This window comes from Phoxinus phoxinus (assembly GCF_949152265.1).
Source record: "Phoxinus phoxinus genome assembly, chromosome: 13".
NCBI classification, from domain to species: domain Eukaryota; kingdom Metazoa; phylum Chordata; class Actinopteri; order Cypriniformes; family Leuciscidae; genus Phoxinus; species Phoxinus phoxinus.
In genome coordinates this window covers 9,315,942-9,340,201 of record NC_136888.1, presented here as the reverse complement: position 1 = coordinate 9,340,201, position 24,260 = coordinate 9,315,942, and the positions used below count along the sequence as shown (strand labels likewise).

General features: G+C 37.8%; 2 protein-coding genes across 6 annotated transcripts in view; one reads left to right on the top strand and one right to left on the bottom strand.

Moving 5' to 3' along the window:
* The window catches only part of runx2a (RUNX family transcription factor 2a), a 71,097-nt gene extending 64,898 nt beyond the window's left edge, over positions 1–6,199 (bottom strand). For both annotated transcript variants that reach the window (XM_079631898.1, XM_079631899.1), the window contains exons 1-2: positions 6,083–6,199; positions 5,813–5,927 (exon numbers count right to left, since the gene is read on the bottom strand). In XM_079631898.1, the coding sequence (XP_079488024.1) occupies positions 5,813–5,870 (58 nt within the window). In that variant the 5' untranslated portion in view covers positions 5,871–5,927; positions 6,083–6,199. The remainder of the gene's footprint in view (positions 1–5,812; positions 5,928–6,082) is intronic.
* The window catches only part of supt3h (SPT3 homolog, SAGA and STAGA complex component), a 130,713-nt gene that overhangs the window by 23,739 nt on the left and 82,714 nt on the right, over positions 1–24,260 (top strand). The window lies entirely within an intron of this gene.

The window sequence follows — 24,260 nt, the reverse complement described above, 5'->3', positions numbered from 1 at the left end:
GGCAGGCGCATGATGTCATTTCATCCCTGTTTTTTTTTGTATGTTTAAGCATTTCTCTGCATTTTCATGGACGTGTTTACATCAGCTAACTCAAATTTGAACGTTTAAAACCGTAATCACAAAATGCATACGTGTTTTTTTCCAGTTAGCTGTTGGGATGCTGCTTTCGGAGCCAGGTCGGAGACAGACAGTTTGACTCCCAGCTTCTTCGCTTATTGTTTACATATCAGAAATGTAAATTTTTAAGGGGAAATAAAGCATTACAAGGGCCTATTGGAAAACACTCAGTTTCTCCTGCGGTGAGCTGCGGAGCCACAGTTGGAAAAGGAAGCCAAGGTTGAGGAAGAGCGCCAATGCAGCGCGTCCAGTTTTCCTGCTCTCATTCCGGGCATTTTTACGTTCTGTTTTCCCTTATAGCCCTTGTGCGTATCATGTTATAAATATTTTAAAGTAATGTTCTGGCTTATGGAAATGTTGCATTCCTGTCGAGGTTAAATCAATACGCCGGGCCGTTTTTTGGCTGTGGCGAACAGGTAAAGCCTTGTTAAATGCAGTTGCTGGAATCACTTCATTACGGCACAATCAAAACAGCCGAGCAGTCGACGTGCACTTATCTGAACGTTTCATATTTGTTACCCTTGAAAGCGCCCGAGGCTGCAGACTGCAGAAAGCGGCTCGCGTGAATCGCCTGATAAATGTTGCAATATTAGAACATGAAGAAGGATTTTGTTGTTTTCTTTTTGAAAGAAATAGCTGCTTTGGATTGTTAGTCTGTTTATACAGTATATTTTTTTTCCTGCAATATTCTTCCTCTGCTTTGCCAATTGCTCTAAAAAAGCAAATAAGAAATGTAGGAGGCATTTTAATATACTTCTACATCAAAACGTGCCAGTGTCTGCAGGCGAACGAGTGTTTCTGATGTGAAGGTTGGAGTTGAATGCAACTTCGGTGTTATTGATTTACAGAATTAACATTGTGTTTAGTCCTGCAAAACGTACATTTTGTACATTTTCCAATGGAGCCTAAATATACACAAACACAGTGGAATATTGAATATATACTGTACAGTGGTCTTTTCTAATTAATTTTTTAATGTATTTTCAAATAATTAACAAAGTTGAGGTATGTTAAATAAGATTCAGCACCATTTGTAATGTAATTAAATTAGTGACATTTATCATGTGACTTTTTTTATATGCAAAAGGTCTCAAATCAAGCTGTACGACATGGATCATTAGATTTTCTCCATGCCAGCTCATCTTTTCATGTAAATTGTCATGCAAAAATGATAATTTGCAAAGAAAATAAAAGCATTCTCACTAGTGCTGTCATATTTAAAAAAAAATATATTATTACTATTTGAAATAGATATTTGTAAAGCACTGTTCTCTGAATCTGAAATGTCTTCATTATTATTATTTCTTTTGGTTGCTGAGGTGGTCTGAAAGGCGTCTCGAGCTCATGGTATGAGGGGGCCATTCATTATCGGAGCTGTTTGTCTGGATTCCAGCTCCATAATCCTCCTCTTTAAATACACTTACATCAACCATTGGCTCCGTCCCTCGTACACAATCCGCTGCCTATGAATTCTGTATTTTCATGTATATTTCCATCAGCGACGGCTTCAAACGGCGATATATCAGAGGCGCTGGGTTGGCTGGCTATGATTTAAAGATGGTTTGTGGCCACTCTGATGGTTTGTTGACTGGGTTTCCACGTTACAGAAGTCGGGTCTCTTCGTGTTATGGGACTATTTATTGTTTCCCACTTTTAATGTTATGTTTGGCTGACTGAGACTCCATGGTTAAGTGTTTGATTATTTTCTAAGAAGCTCCATCCAAGTTTGTATGAGACATCAATGCCGCTCTTTGTCATGTAGAGAAGCATATTGGATACGGTGTGTGGCACAGGAGCTCCATGGGAGAAGTGGCACTTTTTTTTTCTTTTTTTTTTTTACTATGAAACATCAACAAATGTTGTCCTTGCCGGGGTTTTTTTTGTCTTGCAGATTTTGAGCCAATTAAATTTAAATGAAATTCGTAAATTTTTTATGTTAAGCTGAGTTTCTTTTAAAAAGTACAAAAGGGAATCCAGCAACACTTGTGGTAAGGGCAACTTTAATAGTTTCTAATTATAAAGTGTTTCACTTTTTATATCGTCTGCTTCCACGCACCTGGTAAAGTCATGCCCGATCGAACATCACTGAATTTCTTTTAAAGAAGTACATGTTTCGACAATGCTTTTAAAGTATTTTTCAGGTTGCATGGAAATGAAACAAGACTAAAATTCATCATGTGTGATTTTAAAAAAGTGGTATTTAGTCTAAGATCACTATAAAACAGTTATTTCATTGCAACGTTTTTTTTCAGTGCAAATTATTATGAGCATAAAAATGTTTTGTTTTAAAAATCGCACACGATTTTGACAATGTTTCTGTTTAACTTGAATGCCATCGGCACTAAACAAAACCTGATAATCATGATTTCAGATGTTCCAAAGAGCGGATCAATGTCACTCAATTACTCAAGTAAAGTTTGTCACCTATAGGGTGCAATTTAAAACATTTCTTTGTCATTGTACACCGTGACGTTTCTTTGTTTGCAAAGTCAAGATTTGGTCTCAGGCTTTGAGGAAAGCATTACAAAAAAGCAGCATGATTATAATTTGTTCTCGTTTCTCTGTTTGCTTTGAGCAGCTCCAGCAGAATTGAACTTCTGCATCACTTTGTCTCATATCACATTACAGCCTCGTCCTCTGAGGAATCAAGGCTCATTTTTCTTCACCATTCAGTCTGTAATACGTCTAATTATGTTTCCTTTACTTGTTCATGTCTTTTTTTTCCTGACACACCGTCCGTTATCATTGATTTTGGTCTCTTGAAGCTGTCCGGTCTTGAACGGGTAATTATAGTTTTTAAGACAGATTATCGCACGCATTACGCTTGTGACAAACTCACGTTAAGGAAATGCACATGTTCAGAGAGATGCGGTGATTTGGTCCTAACGTGTCACACATGGCGTAAATTATTTCAAGCCTTCTGCTGCCAATACGCCCGTATAAAAACGCGTCCGGCTGATAGATGTCCTTGATGTTGAAGCCAAGATAATGCTAACCCCCCCCTCACAAATTAAGTTTATGTGACCTGATTTAAAACAATGCAGATATGAAAGCAAAAAGCATAAACCACTCATCAAAGAGATCATTTGTCAATCAGTGCATATTACATCAGACTTCTAGTTGCCTTTTCATTTGAGAATTTTCTTGACTTGAAAATTGGTGATTTTAATTTCTCAAATAAAAAAGCCCTCAGCCTGGCTGTAGATATTGCATTTCATTAACGTTTAGCTTTCTTTTGCATAAGCTGGACGTCTCTGACTGCTCTCTCTCTCGGGGGTTTGGTTACCCAGGTCGCGTTTCGTCCATTAATGTTGTTTTTCTAGCGTAAACGAGAGATGTGATTATCAATTAGCCGACTGAAGCCGCTCAATCCAGGCCAGGGTATCAGCGCTCGCTGTAAATGAGAAGCACATGTCACCTCTGAGCCGAACAACACGCTGCTAATTGATTAGCGACGCTCTACGAAATGTGCCAAGAGCTTGTTTAACATCTGTACGTGTTGCATGTGACGGCCGTTTGTCACCTGAAGGAGTTTGAGCGTTTCTACTCGTAAAATGATGTTTGTGTTTGTATAAACGTGGAAATGTGACAGGGTGTTTGTGCTGCTGCAGTGCTCTCTCGTTTTTCAGGGTCATGCTGGGTGCTACATTGAATTGTGACTGTTAATGTGATTTTAATAAGCGTTGTAGGACGTTTTTCAGCTTCCTATTATCTAGACCACCACTGCGAAAAGGCAAGCAACGCTATTAATGTATCCTACTTTAAGTTAAAGGGTTAAATCCAGTCTTAAACCCTGTTAACCCTGTTTAACTATTCACCCTATCCTTAACCAAATATAATATGCCATTATGACTGTAAAATGTAATTAATAAAGTCAGACATTAATCAGAATTTTGCTGGCTATTTGTCCCCCATTCAGTGTCTTTGTAAATGACAGTCCTGTTTATTTTAAAAGTCTTTATAAATAAGATGCTTTCTACTTTGAGATATTTATTTGCTTATAGGAAATCAAGGTTTTTTTTTTTTTTTTTCGCAACAAACTTTTATATACCCCTTCTGCAGTGCATTTAGTCAAAAAGCTCAATTGAATTGGCATTTTATTTTATTTTGCATGTTTGAAAAAGCCTAAACTAAGCTGAATGCAAATAAAGAGAAGAATTGGTAACGTTTTACAATAAGGTTCATTGGTTAACATTAGTTAATGTATTAACTAACAATGAGCAATACATTTGTTACAGTATTTATTAATCTTTGTTAATGTTAGTTAATAAAATACTGATATTCATTGTTTGTTCATGTTAGTTGACAGTGTATTAACCAATGTTAACAAATACAACCTTTGATTTTTATAGTGAATGTTGAAATTAACATGAACTAAGATTAATAAAAGCTGTAGAAGTGCAGTTCATTCTTAGTTCATGTTAACTAAGGTTAACTGATGAACCTTATTGTAAAGTGTTAGCGAAAAGTTAAAGCATTTGCATGTTTAAGTGCTTTTTAGCTTATGTCAAGATATAATTGTTTCCATTTTGATGCTGGAACAACAGATACTGGCAGTTTGTGCTTTAAATCAATGCAAGACACTTGAAATGGATGTTTCCAGATTATGAAAGGTTTATAAAGTTTCTAGAAGATATTTGTATGTACTGTAAGCTAAAAGTGTGAATAATTTTTATTTTATTATTATTGTTAGTAGTACGCTATAATATAAAGCCGTATATATTCCGATGTGCTTTCGGAGCGTTCAATGTATAACACTCGTCTGCGGCCTCGTGTTTTTGGAGACGCCACCTTGAACGCCTTCATGTGTGCCGACAGTGATGACAAAACCATGTAGCTCACGCCGTCTGACTCCATCTCCGTACGTTCGTCTAAAGGGCTCCGATTATGTCGACATGAGACACTTGATGAGGGAAATACTGTAAGTACATTCTGTGATTGCTTTGTCAACAGTGTTTTGTATTTTTATTTCCATACGTACTGTGCGATAAGATCAGGATTTGTTTGGATTTTACATGTTAGTATATTTTGAATAGCTGAGGTATTCAAATAGGTTTTGCATAGATTGATTTTTACATGTGGTTTTTTGTGTGTGTGCTGTATAATGCTGGACTCAATTTACACTCCCGGTTTTGCTCTCACAATATGTGAGGACCAAAAAAATAAATAATTGTATATACCCCTTCTGCAGTGCATATTAAAAGCATTCAATTGGCATTTTCTTTTCTTTTGCATGTTTGAAAAAGCCTAAACTAAGCTGAACACATAAGTTTGCATGTTTTCATTCATAAGGATTAATATAAGCTCCCTCGTTAACCAGGTTTGTGCATTTATCAATTACCATTAACCCCCGCAAATCCTACACATAATATCCAGCCATCCCATTTTTGAGCTGAAGTTTTCCACATCTTGTTCTAATGTACCTCTGTAAATTGAAACAGAGCGAATGTTTATACATCCAGAAGGGTTTTTCTCTTTCTTCGGTCTCGTCGTCCCACATAAGTGTTTTTAAGTTACACAAACATGTCAGCAACTTAGCATGCAACGCAAACGTAAACACGGTGACTTTTAGCGTTCCCGGAGCATCGTGCGCGCGCGTGCGCCGTTGGTTATCGACCCGCTCGCGGAGCTTGACTCCTGTGTGACCCGACACTGAACCACAGTAGAAATGAAAATAATTTTTCACAGCACTCACCCCAGAAAAAGTTCTGCTGACATGGAGTCACCGAGCTGAAAAGACTGTTAGACGCCATAGCCACGCGTCGGCTCTCTCCTCTTCTGGAGGTCGTGGTGACCCTCGAAGTCCTAAACTGGGAGCACAAATCATATCAAGGCATCTGAAGGGGAAAACACACAGCTACAAACAAACTAAAGCAGTCCGCACGGTCCCCTGCAGCCTGCAGCCGAGGAGAGCGCTCAGGCACAGATATCAACGCATATACGAGTGTGGTTAGAGCATACTTACTGACTTGTTGGGTCTCTGTGACTGGGGTTGACCCACTCCGATTAACCATTTACGCCCCAGTGGCTCCCTCCTATCGTCCTGGGGAAATCTCGTGCACCGCACTTGTGGTTCTGTGGTTGTTTGTGAGGGGAATGAGACATTCTCACAATCCAAAAACGTGTAAGCTTTAAAACACACTTTTTTCCCCCCCTCCTGTTGGGCTGTTACTGGAGAGGCTGGGTCATGTGTTTGGTGACATCAGAGGAGTGAAGAGGGCTCAGCCCTCTTGTCAGTGGTCCTGCGTTTCCTTCTCTCATCCAGCGGGATGCAACCTCAGCTCCTGTGAATCCGAAAGGAAGGGGCTGGGATTTTCAGCACTTCTTCACTCTTTCAACTCCTTTTCTGCAGTGCATTTTGTCAAAAAAAAGCTCAATTTGAATTGGCATTTTGCATGTAGATGCAGAGATAAAGAGGAAAATGAAAGGGTTTGCATGTTTAAGTGCTTTTTTAGCTCAGTGGGATGCAAGAAATCAAATGATTTTTCCATTTTGATGCCAGAGCAACAGCTGTTTAGTGCCAGTTTGTGCTTTATATCAATTTCAACTCCTCTTGTGTGGTTTTGGGAGCGTTTCTTTCTCTCCCAGTCTCTACGTTGCTGTCACGCTCTCACAAATCTTCCTGTACATTTCTGTATTTATTATTTCTCTGTCCTGCATTCTTCCCGCACGGGTGGTGTTTAGTCTCCAGGTGTGTCTCTGCATAAGTTGCATAATCGTCTCTTTGAGAAATGACAGTCTGGAAGGGGAACCTGCGCTCACTCTTGGATCACGTCTGCCTCTCGTAACGACCGCATTAGCAGCCGTGATTCATCCGTCTGTTTTGCGCGCCTCGCAGGTTTGGATTTTGGCACGCGGTCAGCGCTCTGCACGGAGTATGCGGCTCAGGTGTTTGTGTAAGCGTGGAAAAAATGTGCTCTCGCTCTCTCTCCCGTTTTGGGGTCATGTTAGGTGCTACTTTGAATCTTGAGTGTGCTCAAAATTACACTTCCTAGTATGTAGACCAACAACTAAGTTGAAGGAGGGACTGAGCTCTAGCTACTGACCAGAATATTACTCGAGGGTGGACCAGTAAGTAGGCACCTAGCAACCACTCATAACAGCCTAAAGCACTCAGAACACCCTAGAAGCCGGTGGCAAGTTTGCCTAGACTGCTGTATTATGAAATGGTGGTGCGTATGAAAATAATGAAAATCTCAGCTCAGAGGATGTGGTGTGGTTATAACAGGAAATGGTTCGCCCACAGCTGGCCATTCCCTAAACGTCTTCTCCGGAGGGGGCGTCTGAGAACAAGGGTGATGAGGGACAACAAATGTAAGCACGATCTGTGCTTTTATTGCAATTAGTAAGTCAACCCAACACATTTTTATTCAAACAGTGAGTCGCACTTCTTTAATTTCAGTTCACAATCCAGTGCTGGTATTGCATCGTATATTACAATGTTATTGTCATTCCTTTGTATGATAATGAGGCTCATTATAGAGTGGATAACTTTAGTGCTTATTATTGATTTCCTGACACAATTATCTCAACACTATTACCGCCCACATGAATCATGATGGGATGTTTGTGTATATTACCTAATGATAATGACATTAAAGTGCCCCTATTATGCTTTTTCGTATATTACCTTTCATGTAGTGGGTAATATAGGTGTTTGTGAATGGAAGAGGTGTGCTTTTAAGCGTCAAAGTACACGATAAATAACAAGTTTTGTTATGAAACTCTAGTGCCATGTCCACACTAATACGTTTTCGTTTGAAAACGTATATTTTTCTCTTGGTTTTGGCCTTCCGTCCACACTGAGACGGCGTTTTTATTAATAAAAACAACGCTTTTTTGAAAACGCACTCCAAAGTGGATACATTTGAAAACGCCGTTTTCACGTTGTAGTGTGGACTGTGAAACCGGTGGTATTTAAAAGCGATGACGTAAATTTAGTCATGTGACGCATATTGTACCAATGTTTATATCAGTATTGTGCCTGTTATGTGCTATTCACTTTCACACTGTTGCTAAAAATATTCTACATTGCACACTCTTCATATCACAGTCCTGCAAAGATGACAGAATTTACTCACATTTGCTGTCCTGTGGCAATACATGAGTGTATAGAGTGGATAGAGATATTTGACTAAATAAAATGATCCTGTCAGAAGAATTGCGCGATAACTTCCTTATTTATTTTTCCATCTTATTCATATCAGTGATCTTTTGTGGGGTTTTACGCATGCGCAGTAAAGGTGAATTTAAAGTTTTCAGGCGTTTTTCAAAAGTTTCTCATCCACTCTGAAACGTCCGAAAACGCCTGAAAACGCTAGTGTGGACGGAGAGCGTTTATAAACGAAAACGCCGTTTTCAAATGTCTCTGGATTAATGTAGACGTAGCCTAGATGGTGCAGGCTGATAGGTCATTAACCTAATTTGTATGATCACATCGTTATCTATTGGTTGCTGTTGCATCAGTCTGCAGTGCGCTTTCAGAAACCCTCCACCTCCCCCAGCTCCACCTGTATGGATCTGCTAAGGGGGTTATTTCATGTATGGTATGTGCAGCAGCGGCAGCATGTCTGTGAATGTTTGTGTAGCAAGTCTCTGTACTTGCTCTGCAGCAGCGTAGCAGACCTATTCCGCCTAGAGCAAATACATTCATTTTAATTTTAAAACCATGCCACTCTCTCAGAGAGTTTTCATGACAGAAATTTGAGTTATTGACTACTAATAGAGAGAAGCTATTCTGAACTTCCTGAAACGAGTCGTCAGTAATTCCAGTCTTACTGTACTTTGTGCAGCGAACCTACGTAGGTTTTTATAACAAATTTACATAATTCCAGCAAATGGCCTTGATTGGCTGCCCTTGAACAACGTCTACACCGTGAGAATAGAAAAGTGTTTTTTTTTACATTGACCTATTGTCCAAAAAAAAATTAGGAACCTTTAAATTATCATTATTGGGGCACTTTAAATTTTGTGTGGCAGTCAAGTCACCATTTATATAGCGCTTTTAACAATATAGACTTTCAAAGCAGCTTTACAGTGATCATAGGAAATCACAGTAACAGATTGTTTTGGCTTTACAGCAGCTCCAGAATAAAGTTATTGTCCAGCTAAAGTTCGTTTTTATTGATTCACTTCCGTTGCAAAGATCATTAGTTATTAAATTAGGGGCCGCTTACACGACACAGTTTTAACTAAAAACAGAAAACGTATAATTAATGCGTTCTGGGCGTTCTTTTGCACGACAACGGTGTTTGGTGGCTCGAGAACACAAACTTTAAAATAGGTTTCAAGTTTTGAATTTCTTATCTCCGTGTAAACTTAAAAAAACGTGAATCTGTGAAAACTGTGACGGCGTGCACATGCATATTATATAGGTATGCGTGTTTCAATATTTATGTGCGCAGGCGTAGTCTTTCTTTACAAAGTGACATCGGCAAATTTCTTGTCCGGCCTGCATAATGCAGAAATTCTAGTCGCTTCCGCGGATCCATGGAAGAACCTCTTGATCTAGAGAGCTTGTCGCTCACTGTCTTTTAGCTGTATTCAGCACGCTTCTGTGAACAGGGCACACATTGCGATCAGTTATGTGATTTGTGTAGTTCCTTTAGTGACTCAGATGCTAAAACAACACAGACAGCATGTGCAAATAAATGCTAGCAGGGAGCGCAATTCAGTCTTGGTGAATGTATTTGAGTGATTTTTCACACTTGAAGATCACGAGAAACTCCTGACTGCACATTCTGCTAATTCTAGACTGTATTTTCATTCATGCCGTTGAGTTTCTGCTGTCTCTGAACACGTCAGCGTCGCGGAGAATATCTGCTCTTTGTCGGGCGAGCCCTGGTGGTCTTCCTGCGAGCATGGTTTCACTGTGGTCCGTGTGTGTGTGTGTGTGTGCCCCCTTCTAAGGCCCGGCTTTAGCTTGGCCCGCTTCAGTACGGACCACACAGGCATAAACCGGGCATTAGATGCTAGAACTTTATTCCTGGCTGCCAGAGGAAGTGCGGACTAATGCTTCCAGGAGACATCACACCCTGCACGATTTCACACGTTCATAAATTAGAGCTGTTATGAGTTTACTGTTGAAAGCCATGCTCTATTGCTTTAAACAACATTAGAGGTTACGTTTGTTAGTTTAAATTCAATCATTGCCGTCAATTGGGCTTGTCCTGGAGGGCATGAAATTGTTAATCGGGAACTGTCGTTCATTGTGAATACAAGTGTGCATCGTGCAGTTCACTAGTGTTGACATGCACCCCCCCCCCCTCCTCCAGTAACTTTTTTTCCTCAAACTTTTGCATCTTTTTTTTTCCCTGTCACAAGTTCAATCTCCAAAATGTATAATATTCTTCTCTGCATTTCTCCTCTGCTATAAATTGCTTCCTAATCTAGTTGTCTAATAAACCTGGCATTGTATATTACGATTATTGTTGATGAATTAATTTTGCTCCTCTTTTCTAATAAAAGCAACTGTTAATTGCATAAATGTAAATTATATACCTTTTTTTCAAGTCAGACAGGTTAAAACAGACTCTTGATTTGAAACTGAAATATGAAATTTAAGATTGATCTTTAAGAAGCTTAGATAAGACTATGCTAAATAAATTTCCTGGTATTATTTGCAATTAATGCAAATATTAGTATTTTTCATTTACTCACTCACTCGTTCAATCACTCACTCACACTCGTTCACTCACTCACTCACTCACTCACTCACTCACTCACTCACTCACTCACTCACTCACTCACTCACTCACTCACTCACTCACTCACTCACTCACTCACTCACACTCGTTCACTCACTCACACTCGTTCACTCACTCACTCACTCACTCACTCACTCACTCACACTCGTTCACTCACTCACTCACTCACTCACTCACTCACTCACTCACTCACTCACTCACTCACTCACACTCGTTCGCTTGCTCGCTCACTCACTCACTCACTCACTCACACTTGTTCGCTTGCTCACTCACTCGTTCAGTCACTCGTTCACTCTCACTCACTCACTCACTCACTCACTCACTCACTCACTCACTCACTCACTCACTCACTCACTCACTCACTCACTCACACTCGTTCACTTGCTTGCTCACTCACTCACTCACTCACACTCGCTCGCTTGCTCGCTCACTCACTCACTCACTCACTCACACTTGTTCGCTTGCTCAGTCACTCGTTCATTCACTCACTCGTTCACTCTCTCTCACTCACTCACTCACACTCGTTCGCTTGCTCGCTCACTCACTCACTCACTCACACTTGTTCGCTTGCTCACTCACTCGTTCAGTCACTCGTTCATTCACTCACTCGTTCACTCTCTCTCACTCACTCACTCACTCACTCACTCACTCACTCACTCACTCACTCACTCACTCACTCACTCACTCACTCACTCACTCACTCACTCACTCACACTCGTTCACTTGCTCGCTCACTCACTCACTCACTCACTCACTCACTCACTCACTCACTCACTCGCTTGCTTGCTCACTCACTCACTCACTCACTCACTCACTCACTCACTCACTCACTCACTCACTCACTCACTCACTCGTTCACTCACTCGTTCACTCACTCGTTCACTCGTTCACTCACTCACTCGCTCACTCACTCATTCACTCACTCGTTCACTCACTCACTCACTCACTCACTCACTCACTCACTCACTCACTCACTCACTCACTCACTCACAATAATAAATAGCGATCATGTCTGTAATTTTTACCTTTTTGCAAACCAAGCAGATTTTTTTTTATTGCACAGTCGCCTTTTACAGTCTCACTAATAATAACTAGTAATAAAATATAATTCCATAATTTACAGTCCCTAGGACCTTTTTTCGAGTGTTGACGGCCAAATTGACCTGGTGATGCAAAACACTGTAGATTGATGCTGGCAAAGGTCAGGACGAGTTGAACCACAGCTGTGATCTGCTGTTTACCACGCAGCACAGTGCAGAACTCTGGGATATGACAAGATCACGCTTGGCAGGGCTCGCCAACCCCAGTGGCTTTCGCTTGCGGCATGGGCACATCGTGAGAATGGCAATTAAAGGAGAAGAACCTGTTATTTCTGACAATTATCACAAGTCTGGAACTGGCACTTTTGAGTGCTGAGTGACGTTTGAAGAGGCTTCAGCGGCCCGTGACTCATCACTGTCACACACACATGACGTCGCGTGTGGCGTAACGTCACAATGTCACTTAAACCTTAATTTGAGAACTAGTCTTTTTTTTATGTTTAAGGGTAGAAAAGGTTGACCAATGACACTTGTTGATTGGAGAGCTTATCTTTAACTCATTTCAAGCAACAATCCATAAAATATAATAGTTTTTTTTTTTCTTTTAACCCTGATAAAGGCATGTGTGTCAAAGCATATATCAAAGTTTAATATAGATCTCCAATGAGGAATTGTTGCTGGTTAAATGTCTGCTGTTTGATAGAAAAGTTGCTCCAGAATATAATACTGTTAGGCTATATATTTATGATATTTGCAGCATCTACAATTGAGACTGAAGCATATGTGGGCTTCATTTGTACTGTTACCTTTAGTGTTTAAGATTTTGCAAAACATTTGAGATAAACCGTCTCTTATTCTAATGCTGTGATCAGATTCTCTCGCACTGTAAAAAGTGATTAGTTGACATAACTTAAAAAAAATGAGGAAACCCGTTGCCTTAAAATTTTTAAGTACATAAACTTAATGCTTACTTGAAAAAAAAAATGTGTATTTACTTAATAATTTAAAGGCAACGGGTTTACTAAAAGTGAACTGAACACTTTTTACAGTACACACTTGTGGCTCACAGAAAAAACAGCCTTAAACAAAACAGCCTGTGCTTTTGTTCCTCGATTCTTTCACTGTAAAATCCACAAAAATATTGGAGTTTATTGGAGCTTATAGAGCTTCAAAAATTGTAGAGAATGTGAAAAAAGTACCAGCTAGATTGCATTTGTATTTATTTATTCTTTCATTTTATTTATTCTGTTTTCGTGCAGCTTCACAAGCTGTTTATTGCAATTTGTGTCAAGCGCGCATTTAGTTTATACATCTTTTGAAAATCTTACCATACTTAGAATTAGCGTCATTCTTAATTATAAAACCACTTTTTTTTTCATTCATTTCATTCATTGATCTTAGAGACAAATGCATGTTTAACACAAACAAAATGTTTTTGATGTCTAATGAGCTTCCCAGTGTTTCCTCCGCTCGGTTGTGGTAATGAGCTTAAAAAGGATGAAGGGAAATGATGCAAATCACATCAGCCTCAAAAATATTTAAGAAAGCATTACAGTGCTCATGCTGTTTATATATGGGAGTTAGATCACTAGCTTTGCTGGTGTAGTCTGGTGCCGTTTGTCTGTTTTGTCCATTAACTGTCTAAAATGACCAAGCGTTTCTTTGTTGTTCCGATATCTTGGCGTTGAAGAACAACAGATCTAGTGAGTCGTCATTTTTTAATGATATGAATTTAAACAGATTTCCTGGAGAGTTAAAAAACAGTTTTTTTTTTTCTAAAGAAAAAGTCCTTCAGGTTTGCTTTTATTTCATCATCATTTTGATTTCAAGTTTGACGGCAGTTTGTGTAGTCTAATATCAGGAATCTGGTTTCTTCTCCTCTCCTCTATTAATAGATGTTTGTGTTATTTTGACACCTCCGCTGTGCGTTCTAGGAACCGTTTTAACGCGTGTGTTTTGTCTTTGTAAAGCGTGATGACATTATTGCAGTGTTTTCCCCGTGCGGTCCTGTAAGGTCATGAAACACAGCCGCAAATAAAGATTGGTCACAGTAGAAGAGTTGCTCCTTTGAGGGAAATGTTTCATCTCAAGCTTTTTCTCAAATCAGACTTGACAGAGAGAAGCTCTCCGGATTAGACTACAGCGCACAACATTCTGTTCCTATCTTCTAGTTTGATCTTCCTCAGTTTGACATCCAATTCATACGTTCATGCTGGAAGGCAACATGAGACGCTGTTTGTGACCCATTTTACCTCCGTATTGACTATTTATGAAGAAAAAAATCAGGATATTTAATGAGGAAAAAAAGTCAATAACTTTTTCAATTGAAAGTTGTTTCAAAGATGGATTTTTTATTGTGTTCTTTTATTTAAGTTTATTTTATTTTTTAAATTCAGTTTATTTTATTGCAGCCTATTTATTTTTTTGTTTTGTTTTTATTGTTTTTATTTTATTTCAATTTATTTCAGTCTATTTTATTTTTTTAATTCAGTTATTTTTATTTCATTTTTTTTTCATTTAATTTCACTATTTCATTATTTCATTTCATTATTTCATTTCAGTTCAGTTCATTTCTTTTAATTTCATAAGTTGAGTTCAGATCTATGCAGTGATGAATCATTTCATTTCATTTATTTAATCATTTCATTTCATATTTTATTTCATCATTTCATCATTTCAGTTTCAGTTCATTTCATAATTTAATTTAATCATTTTAATTTCATTATTTCATTTCATTTATTTAATCATTTCATTTCATTATTTTATTTCATTATTTCATCATTTCATCATTTCAGTTCATTTCATAATTTAATTTAATCATTTCATTTCATTATTTTATTTCATTATTTCATCATTTCAGTTTCAGTTAATTTCATAATTTAATTAAATCATTTCATTTCATTTCATTATTTCATTTCATTTTTTCATTTAATTTAATTTCATTTCATTTCATTTCAGTTTAGTTTCATGCACTGATGAATCATTTCATTATTTAATTTCATTATATAATTTCAAAAGTTCAGTTCAGTTCAGTGTATGCACTGATGAATCATTTACAGTTCAGATCAATTTTGATTTCATGTTGACTTTAAACAGATATAGCCGCCATAGAAAACGCAGGACTTTATAATAGACTTAGACGTACTTTCTGATTTGAAGTCAAATTTTGTCCTTATTATGATCTTTTTCCTCAAACTCTGGTCATAAGAGTTCACTGCTTTAGGCAAATCACAATTGTCTTCCAGTAAGAAGAAAACCCCGTTATTTCCTGAGCCCATGTGCTGTTGGTGAGGCGAGTTTTGCTTTATGAGGTTTCGAGACGTTGCTCTGAATGTGCGCTCTTGAGTTCAGTGGATCGTGTCTCTCTACCAGTGGTTTGAGCTAATACGATACAGAGACTTGTGTTAACATGTGGTAGTGTTCAGAGGGACCACACTTCAGTGTAATTCAGGTCTCTCTTCCTCTTACAGCGGGGTCTGGGAGCACTTCAAGCTTTTTGGCAGGTCTCTCATCATTTTCAGAGACTGTGTTTCTGGCAGCTCTTCCTCATGTGTGATGCCAAAAACATTTCTAAATGAGAGTGGATAGTGGGTTTGCAGATAGCGGGTAAACACTGGACAACCAGGTAGCCTCACTGATATGACGTCGATGGGCTTTTTTGGAGATTTTTTTTATATTAAGCTAGGCCGACTTTTGTATTTCCGTTGTTTAAATATATGTAGTATACCTATAATGTGTGTTATATTAAAAAGTAAAAAATAATTATGCTTTTTTTATGTTTTAAAAAGTGATTTCCACTAATATTTACAACACAATATGTTTTCATGGGTTTAAATAAAATATTTTTGTTATAAGAGACAACTGTGTGCATCAAAACCACTTGTTTCCTGGTTTAAACAAATGAAGTTGATTTTCAAAGGTCAACAAATCTGCGAAAGCTGAATGTAACATTTTTGACAAGCCAAACATATCAGTTTCTGAATAACATGTAATTTACTTAAGCCATAAATTAACCTAAGTTAAAAAAAGTATAGTGAACTACACAAAAAGCATTTAGAACATCTTCAGCACAAATTATAATTATCCACATTATAAAAATCAAACAGTTCAGCCCTCATGGATGTTATGTCCGTCAAAAACGTAGGCTCGCTGTCTGTAATATTAGAACTAAACAAATTGAAACACACTCATTGGCATTTTTTTTTTAATTTAACAGTATAGAGCTGTTATTTTCCAATGTCTTCTTCTACTGCAAGTTGTTATTATTAATATTAAACAATTTATATAATAATCCTCATATTGTCATGTTCTAAACCGTGTAGTGTTGTTCTTTTTTAAAGTAATAAAACCATTTTTACTTCTGATTTTTCTTGTAATATATGATTAGATTAGTATAAATTCTGTAAATAATAATAAAAAATAATGGCCAAAATGTTATATCTGATCAAATTTCTTCATCAGTGCATCTGTACTCGCAGTATTTGTAACGGCCAAACTGCCCAGTGTGACATTGGTCAAAATCTGGGCAGGCAGGGTGTGTAAATTCATGACTTTCCTCACTAGTCATATTTGCATATTGCGAGTGGTTAGCAGAATTCAAATCCGCGGTGCAACTGGTCATCGCTCAGGCCAAAATCCAATATGAATTGTATTCAAACAAGCATTTAAATGACATGAAACACAACGCCACTGTTGAGACTGAGCATTAACAACAGTGACAAGATAAATCATCTTCACGACATGAACAAACAGCTAAATGCACAATGGAAGTCATTGTCACGTCTTTCTCACTGTGATGTTTCCAAACATACTTACGAAATATATTGATGTTATGATTAAAGTGCTCAGGAACTAGAATAAATATGGCTGCACGTGATACTCGTTACTTAAACATGTACCGAGTGTCAAAAGACAAAGAGACGAGTGTGTTTGATTTGGAATAATGGAGGAATTGTTAATGGACACGGAGTGAATGTTTGGGACTGTAGGGACTGAGAGTTGCTGGCAGATATGGCAGTAAAAGTCTCTTTACTGAATTACAGAGTTAATCGCATGGAAACTGTCAAGTCAAGTTACTTTTATTTACAGCGCTTTTTACAATACACATTGTTTCAAAGCAGCTTTACACAGATAACTGGAAAATAATGCAACAAAGTTTGTTTCTAGAAGAAAATAGCATCACAGTCCAGCTTGAGTAAGTTATGGTTATGGTTCTGGTTATGGTTCAGTGATGGTTCTTTTTTGTCCAGCTCAGTTCAGTTCTCATATAATGGTGTCAATGCAGCAGATCAATAATATTGTTGGATATTAAATGAAATGCCGCCCTCATGGACACGTGTTCAGGAAAGGATGGACGTTCGAGAATGTGTTTAATTGAAGAGCGCTTATTTAGTATGAACGTTCAAACTTGTGAAGCGCACGAGCGGAGGACTCTTTCTTCTGCATATCTGATGGGTTGATGTTTTTTTTACATCACTGTTATGTCTGGACTGATGCCTTGTTTGAGTTTAGTATGATGTTTTATGGAAACATTTGCTCTTTTGTCTTGACATCACCTCTGTATTCTGCTCATGCCAGTGAGGTGTTCCTGTTTTCCTGAGCGTTAGATCTCTAATCACTGTTTTTATGAGCATATTGAGTCCTGCGTGCGTGGCATGACTTACAAGAACTCAGCCCTCTTGCCTCCTCACGAAGACAGTTCCCATTTCAGTTCATGTCCAATAATATCCAGTTTTATCAGATGCATGCTTGGGGTTCTTTGGCTGTGTGACCGATAGAGTTGTTATTCATGTCTCAGTGGGGTGTATCCATTGTCTTATCCAGCATTGAGTTCTGTTGATGTAATGAAGACGTTTGCACATTATTCAGCTAAACTGCCAATATGAATTAGATTGTTACATTTTTGAATAAAGTGTATCTGGTGTCTGATCATGCAAAAGATATACTGAGTGTTCTGGCTGGTTTTCAGGGCATTGCTATGCAGTTGATTGGTTTTAGTTATTTCCATATTATTTGTGTTTTGTATGTATAAACACACACATCAAATATATATTTATATTAGGGCTGCACGATTAATCGAAATGAAACCGCATGCGATTTGGCTGTCTGCGATTATGTTATGCGCATCTTTGCTAGTGCTGTACGACTCTGTGATCAGTAATAAACACTGCTCCATCTGAAAGATAGAGGGCACTCTCACACAGAAACACCTAGGGCCCTACCTTGCACCCAGCGCAAATGACTTTGTACGCCGACTAGGGATGCATAACGATTAATCGCAATTAATCGTTTGCAGAATAAAAGTTTTTGTTTACATCATATATGTGTGTGTACTGTGAAAAATAATTATGTATTTATAAATACACACACATGCATGTATATATTTAAAAAATATTTACATGTTTATATACATTTTTATATTTAAATATAATTTATAATATATATATAATTATAAATACTTAAATATATTTTTTTCTTAAAATTATACATGCATGTTTGTATATTTATATATACATAATTATTATACACAGTACACACACATATATGATGTAAACAAAAACTTTTATTCTGCAAACGATTAATTGCGATTAATCGTTATGCATCCCTAATGCCGACACATGTATCATTCCTATTTTGCACCCGACGCACAGCGGACTTTTCCCTCCGTGTTTACCGACACACGTCGGTAAATTAGGGAATGAACTTGCGCTTGGGGGGCAGTTCAGCGAAAAGAGGAGGCGTGTTCCGGCGCAAACGTTCCCTGTTGCTATTTTGCGGTTTCAAAAAACAATTCCGCCACAGACCAGGAAAAACCCAGTCTAAAGTCATTGGCACATTATTCAGATGCTATTTTAAGGGCGCATGCTTGGCCATAATGTAGCATATGCGCATACACTTTGCTTCTCTCATCTACACATACGCAGCAGTTCCCATTTTTGCAAGGAAAAAAATGTACAAGGTATTACTACACAAGGTAAATCATTGTGGTTTCCATGAAGATGTGAAAAAATAGGCATAAATCTATTTACCCAAATTATTCAGGCTAATTGTAGTAATGACGGATCAAACCTGTTTGATCAATAGTGGCCAGACACATCGGTATATAAGGACATCTGACAAGTGGGTTGTCCTTCAAGAACCAGTTAACAAAATTCTAATGACTGCGAAATCACCTTTACCATCATGTAAGTGGCGTGCGCCTGGCAAATCCGCCGTTATAATAGCAATCCGCAATGGAAAAAGCTCGTCTGCTCTTAAAGGGAATATGACAGGACGCTCTGATTGGTTTAGTTCACGTTACGCCCAAACCACACCTATGAATAATGAAGCTACTTCAGGCCAACCCATTTTAGATTTGCGTCGGGCGCAAGAGTAATTTATCCCGCCGGTATAATAGCAACAAAGATCTGCCCACAAAGTTACTTGCGTTTCGCGTTTGATACTTGCACTTCAGATCGTTAAAATAGGGCCCCAAATATACCCCGCCGCAGAAGTAGATAACGCACGTCATTCCACGAAATCCCTATGGGCGTCATACTATCGCTGTAGCGGAATAAACAGAAGATTGAAACGCTTTGATTGATTTATTAAATGTTGTCTTGTGTTGGACAAGAGGTTCATATGCTTCTCATGTTTGGAAAAAAAAGTTTGACGCATGTTTATTAAAAATAACGATGGATACACATTCCTAATACATTAACAGTGATGTAAAAAAAAAAAAAAAGTGGACGAACTTTGTTCAATGCGAGTGCCGTATGCTCTAACATGAGCAGTCATTTACTCTGTCGTCACCCGGCTGTTGATAGCGTGCAATCGCAGATGAGAACTGAACAGCACACGTTGCTATTTGAGAAGACGCGAATGAGAACTTGCACGCGTTGTGAGAAGATTGTGTGTGTGCACTTAACTGAAGCGCGCAGATATTGAGTTCTCTTTCAAGTCCTGCGCTTCAACAGACAAATTCACACACATTATGTCATCATGCCCATCTTGGTGTATATCCTAGGTTAGCACACATAGTCCAGGCTTGTGTATCAGTATCAGTGTGTACTGGATCTGTGCATTATATCTGAAAGTGACAGCCGGCTAATATTCCCGCTGTCTGTGTTTTTAATGTCAAACAACAAAAGACAAGGAAAACGCACTGCTCTAGATTGAATAGCTTTTGTAACTTTAATAAGGATTCATCTTTAATTTATACAGTCAAATATGCAATGTTATACACACACACACACACACATACAACACACACACACACACACACAAACAAGTAGACCAGAGGAAAGTAGCAAATAAACGTTCAGTTTCATTGTAAATTAGAGAATGTTCTGTAGTTTTTAAGTGTTTTCTATTAGGAAACAAGCTTCTAAAGTAAAAATTGGACACCAGAGAGATTAATTTAATTTAATATCAACCTTTGTAATCAATTGCAGCTCCAGAGAGGCAAAAACCACAAACCCTGATGGTAGAAGCGTGCTTTGGGAGATAATCCGACAGTTCAGTGACCATTGTGGGGGTAATGGGGGAGATTTACTCGGGAAGATCAGAGAAAACCACAAGCCCACAGAACTGGCCAAAGAAGCGTGCCGGCTTTCAGCAGCGAGACAGCATCTTTATTTCCTAACCTCTGCTTCTGCCTTATTACTGCAATTAGCCAATGTCTTTAGGGGCTTGAGGATTTGATTGGTTCTTTTCATCAGCGATGGACCAGCTTGTCATCATATGCGCTGAAACGTCTGTGTCTTGCATAACGGTAACAGAAGCATGGCTCATCAGGAATCATTTCATATGAAACACAAATTATTTAGAGAATCGGCATTAAAAAGCCCTGATGGATGCATGCCAGACAATGTTCAATGGAGCTCATTTACCAAATAATGAAGTTAAGCTCCTGGATTTATTAGTAAGATCCAACAGATGAAACCTTGTTAGTACCGCGGGATTTAATCAGATTTTGGTAGTTTAATCTGGGTTGTGTTCTGTATGTGACTAAATATGTGCAAACAGTCCATTAAATTACTTTTATGTGTAGTTCCAAACACTACAATCTGATTGGATGAACCACTTCAAATAGCTTCATCTGAATAGCTCATCATTTGAATTCTATTATATTCACCCGACAGCTACAGACCAGTTAGATCATTAAATATTACTATTTGATTATCTGTTTATCTTATGCTGTTTTTGCCAAAAATGGACCTTCATATGCTGGTCTTTTGGGCAGGAATATGTATTAAAACTAGCTGAGGTTAAATAATAGTTCTAATGGTTTAGGTTCAGCAGACTTTCTTGAAGATTCCTCAATTAGAAATTTGTTATTAATTGAGCAAATCAGCGTATTCATGATTTCTGAAGTATCATGTGGCACTGAAGACTGGAGTAATGATGTTGAAAATCCATCCAGCCATTTTTCTGTACTCATTCTGTGAAAATCTTCTTTAATAAAACGTGATAAATAATCAAATGCTTATTTGTTAAAAAAATAATGAAAGGAAACAATTGTATTTAACTTTTGTTTAGTATTTTAAAAATGTTTTTTTTTTATCAAGTGAGTACATATCAACCCCTCACCCTTCAACATTACACAGACACATGAAAAAAGACAAAAAAGACAAAGGGAAAATGAAAAAATGATGTCAGTGAACAAACAGATAACTTATATACATTTATTGCAAGTCATGAAGTCAATCAACATTTAACATTTGTTGTCTGAGAGAGCGAATTGATTAATGTTAATGTAAATGCATTACCTTGTATCTCTATTACCCAAAAAAAGTCAGCATTACATTCCAGACAAACTGATGAAATTGTTAACAGGGATGCAAACTAGTCGCCCTTCATTGAAAATCACTTTTTTAATTTAAAATAGGACATTTGCGCGATTTCACGTAGACCCTTGAAAACTTTTGCTACTCCATAATTCATTACAAAACAGTGCTGAACTTTAATAGTGATTTTTATAATATCTAAATATAAATCCAAAAGCAAAACATATGAAATGGAATGGAGTGGAGTGGTAATGGGAAATGAGCCAATCTACTGGTTATAGTGGTAATATTATGTAAATTTTACTTTAAAAGAGGTTGTTTTCCACCTTGTGGCAGAAATATTTCACTTAAAGGGATAGTTCACCCAAAAGAATGTCGGTAACCAACAGTTGATGGGCCCCATTGACTTTCACAGCAAATGTGCAGTTGTGCCCCTGCGTAAGAGGCTTCTTCGAAAACTTTCTTTGTTTAATATTACTCAATGCATTATGACTGTATGCTGTACTGTACGTTACTGCTGCTTTTTGATCTTAACTAGTAGTTATACACTTGTAAAAAATAAGGGTTCCAAAAAGGGATTCCCTAAGATCCTTTCAACCATTTAAAATAACCGTTTTTGTGTGATGAACTTTTTAACTATAAAGAACCTAGTGTGCAATGGAATGTTTCCATTGATGTTAAAGGTTCTTAATGGAACTAGATACCAAACAATAACTTTTATTTTTAACAGTGTAATCTTGTCAGATTCTGTGTCCAAAAAATACTTGCATTGAGATGTAATGGATACATGGAATGAATAAAGGATACATATTTGTAGTGTTTACCAAATCAAGCATCACTGTTATATTGCTCACACTGAGGGTTAGCGATATAAACAAAGCCCTAAAGTGTTAAACTTTCACTCATATAAATTAGTCCAGATTTCTTTCAATTGCAGAAGTAGTTGATGGAACATCAGTATTTTTGTTTTGTTTTTGACTCTTTAGATTGATTCCACTCATAGTTCATAAGGTTCTCCGTTCCTCATGATTGGAAACTTCCCTGGCTGTTTTACGATATTATGGTTGTGAGAAGTCGTGAATTTACCTTTTGACAAACATTTCACTTTCTGCCCCCACACGGTCCTTAAAAGTGCTGAAGCATGCACGCGCTATTTACGTCTGCCGTATTCTCTGTGCGTTTTACAATCTGCGGTTTTTAGAAATTGGAAACAACCAAACATTGTTGCTATGGCCTAGAAAATAAATTTCATCCAGCTGTGCCATAGTATTTTTAGATATGCTTTTAGGCACAGAGGGACTTTTTGGGGGGGTTTGTGAAGATCTGCGATTTCACACAGTACCCTGAAGTTCCCGTTCGACATAATTACAGCTTACTATTCGGAGCTAATCTGGAGGAGTCTATATGGGCAAAAAATAACAATATGTAGCAGATGCATCATGCAAAATAATACCATTTTCAAACGAGCCATGCATTTTCTGGGCTCCACTGGAAGGTACCAGGAATCGCTCAAAGTGCCCTTCATGCCTCATCCCCTGACCTGGCAATGATTCTGCTTTTTGTCCGGATGAGACGCCTGTCCACGGCAGTTTGGAGTGCCGATGAAATGTATGGGACATGTAATATGTTTGAGTCGCCAGAGCAGGGGAACAGAAGCCGTTTTGGTGGGGACTGTGATTGGAGTGAATCATGTTGGCTAACTCGGTGTGGGCATCACACATATGGAAACACTCTGAGGACTCAGAAACTCAAGACCGGCAGACTTCGACAGAAGCTTTTATAAACAGGACTAAGCTGGTATTAGAGATGGTATCGGCTTTCTGCTGTTGTCATCTTGCCGTAGAGAGAGGGATATAATTAACTTTGGACTGATAGTGATTGTTGTACATGACTCCCTATCATGTTCATAAATTCAATATGTATTTTTTTTTTTAAACGGCATTTAAAAGTAATTCTTTTGATACATTTACCGGAATAAGATTGTTTTGACATGCTGTAGCAACTGTTCCTCCTAAAGCTGAGAAAACTCATGAGAAAAACATGATCTGGGCTGCTATTCAGATATATTTAACTCTTATTGTACGAATAAAACATGTCCAATTTTTATTATAGAAGCTTGTTTCCCCTTTAAAAACGCTTATAATCTACAGCACATTCTCTTGCAATGCAACCATTTATTAGTTCCTTTTTCTCTGGTCTGCTTGTTACTGCCTTTTTAATAACAAACTTCAATCAAAATTGAACTAATTTATTAAATACTATGTGTGTGTGTATTAATTTATAATGACTTTTTTGAGGGAAAAAAATCTCCCGAAAACCTTCTGTCATCATTTAGTCTCCCTCATGTCATTCTAAACTCATGTAACATGAAATAATCAAAATATAAGCAACGTTTAAGATGTTAAACAATGTGGGGTGGTTTCCTGGACAGGGTTTAAGTGTAGTCCCAGACTAAAATGCATGTTTGAGCTGTCTTAACTTAAAACAGCTTGCACTGACATATCTTAAAATATATAATTTGCATTTTGTCTCAGATGCACACCAGAAATGTTTTTTGTAAGGTATGTTTGTAAAAACTACTGAAAAGTCCTAATATAACTAAGGTCTAGTCCGGGCTTAATGTAAACCTT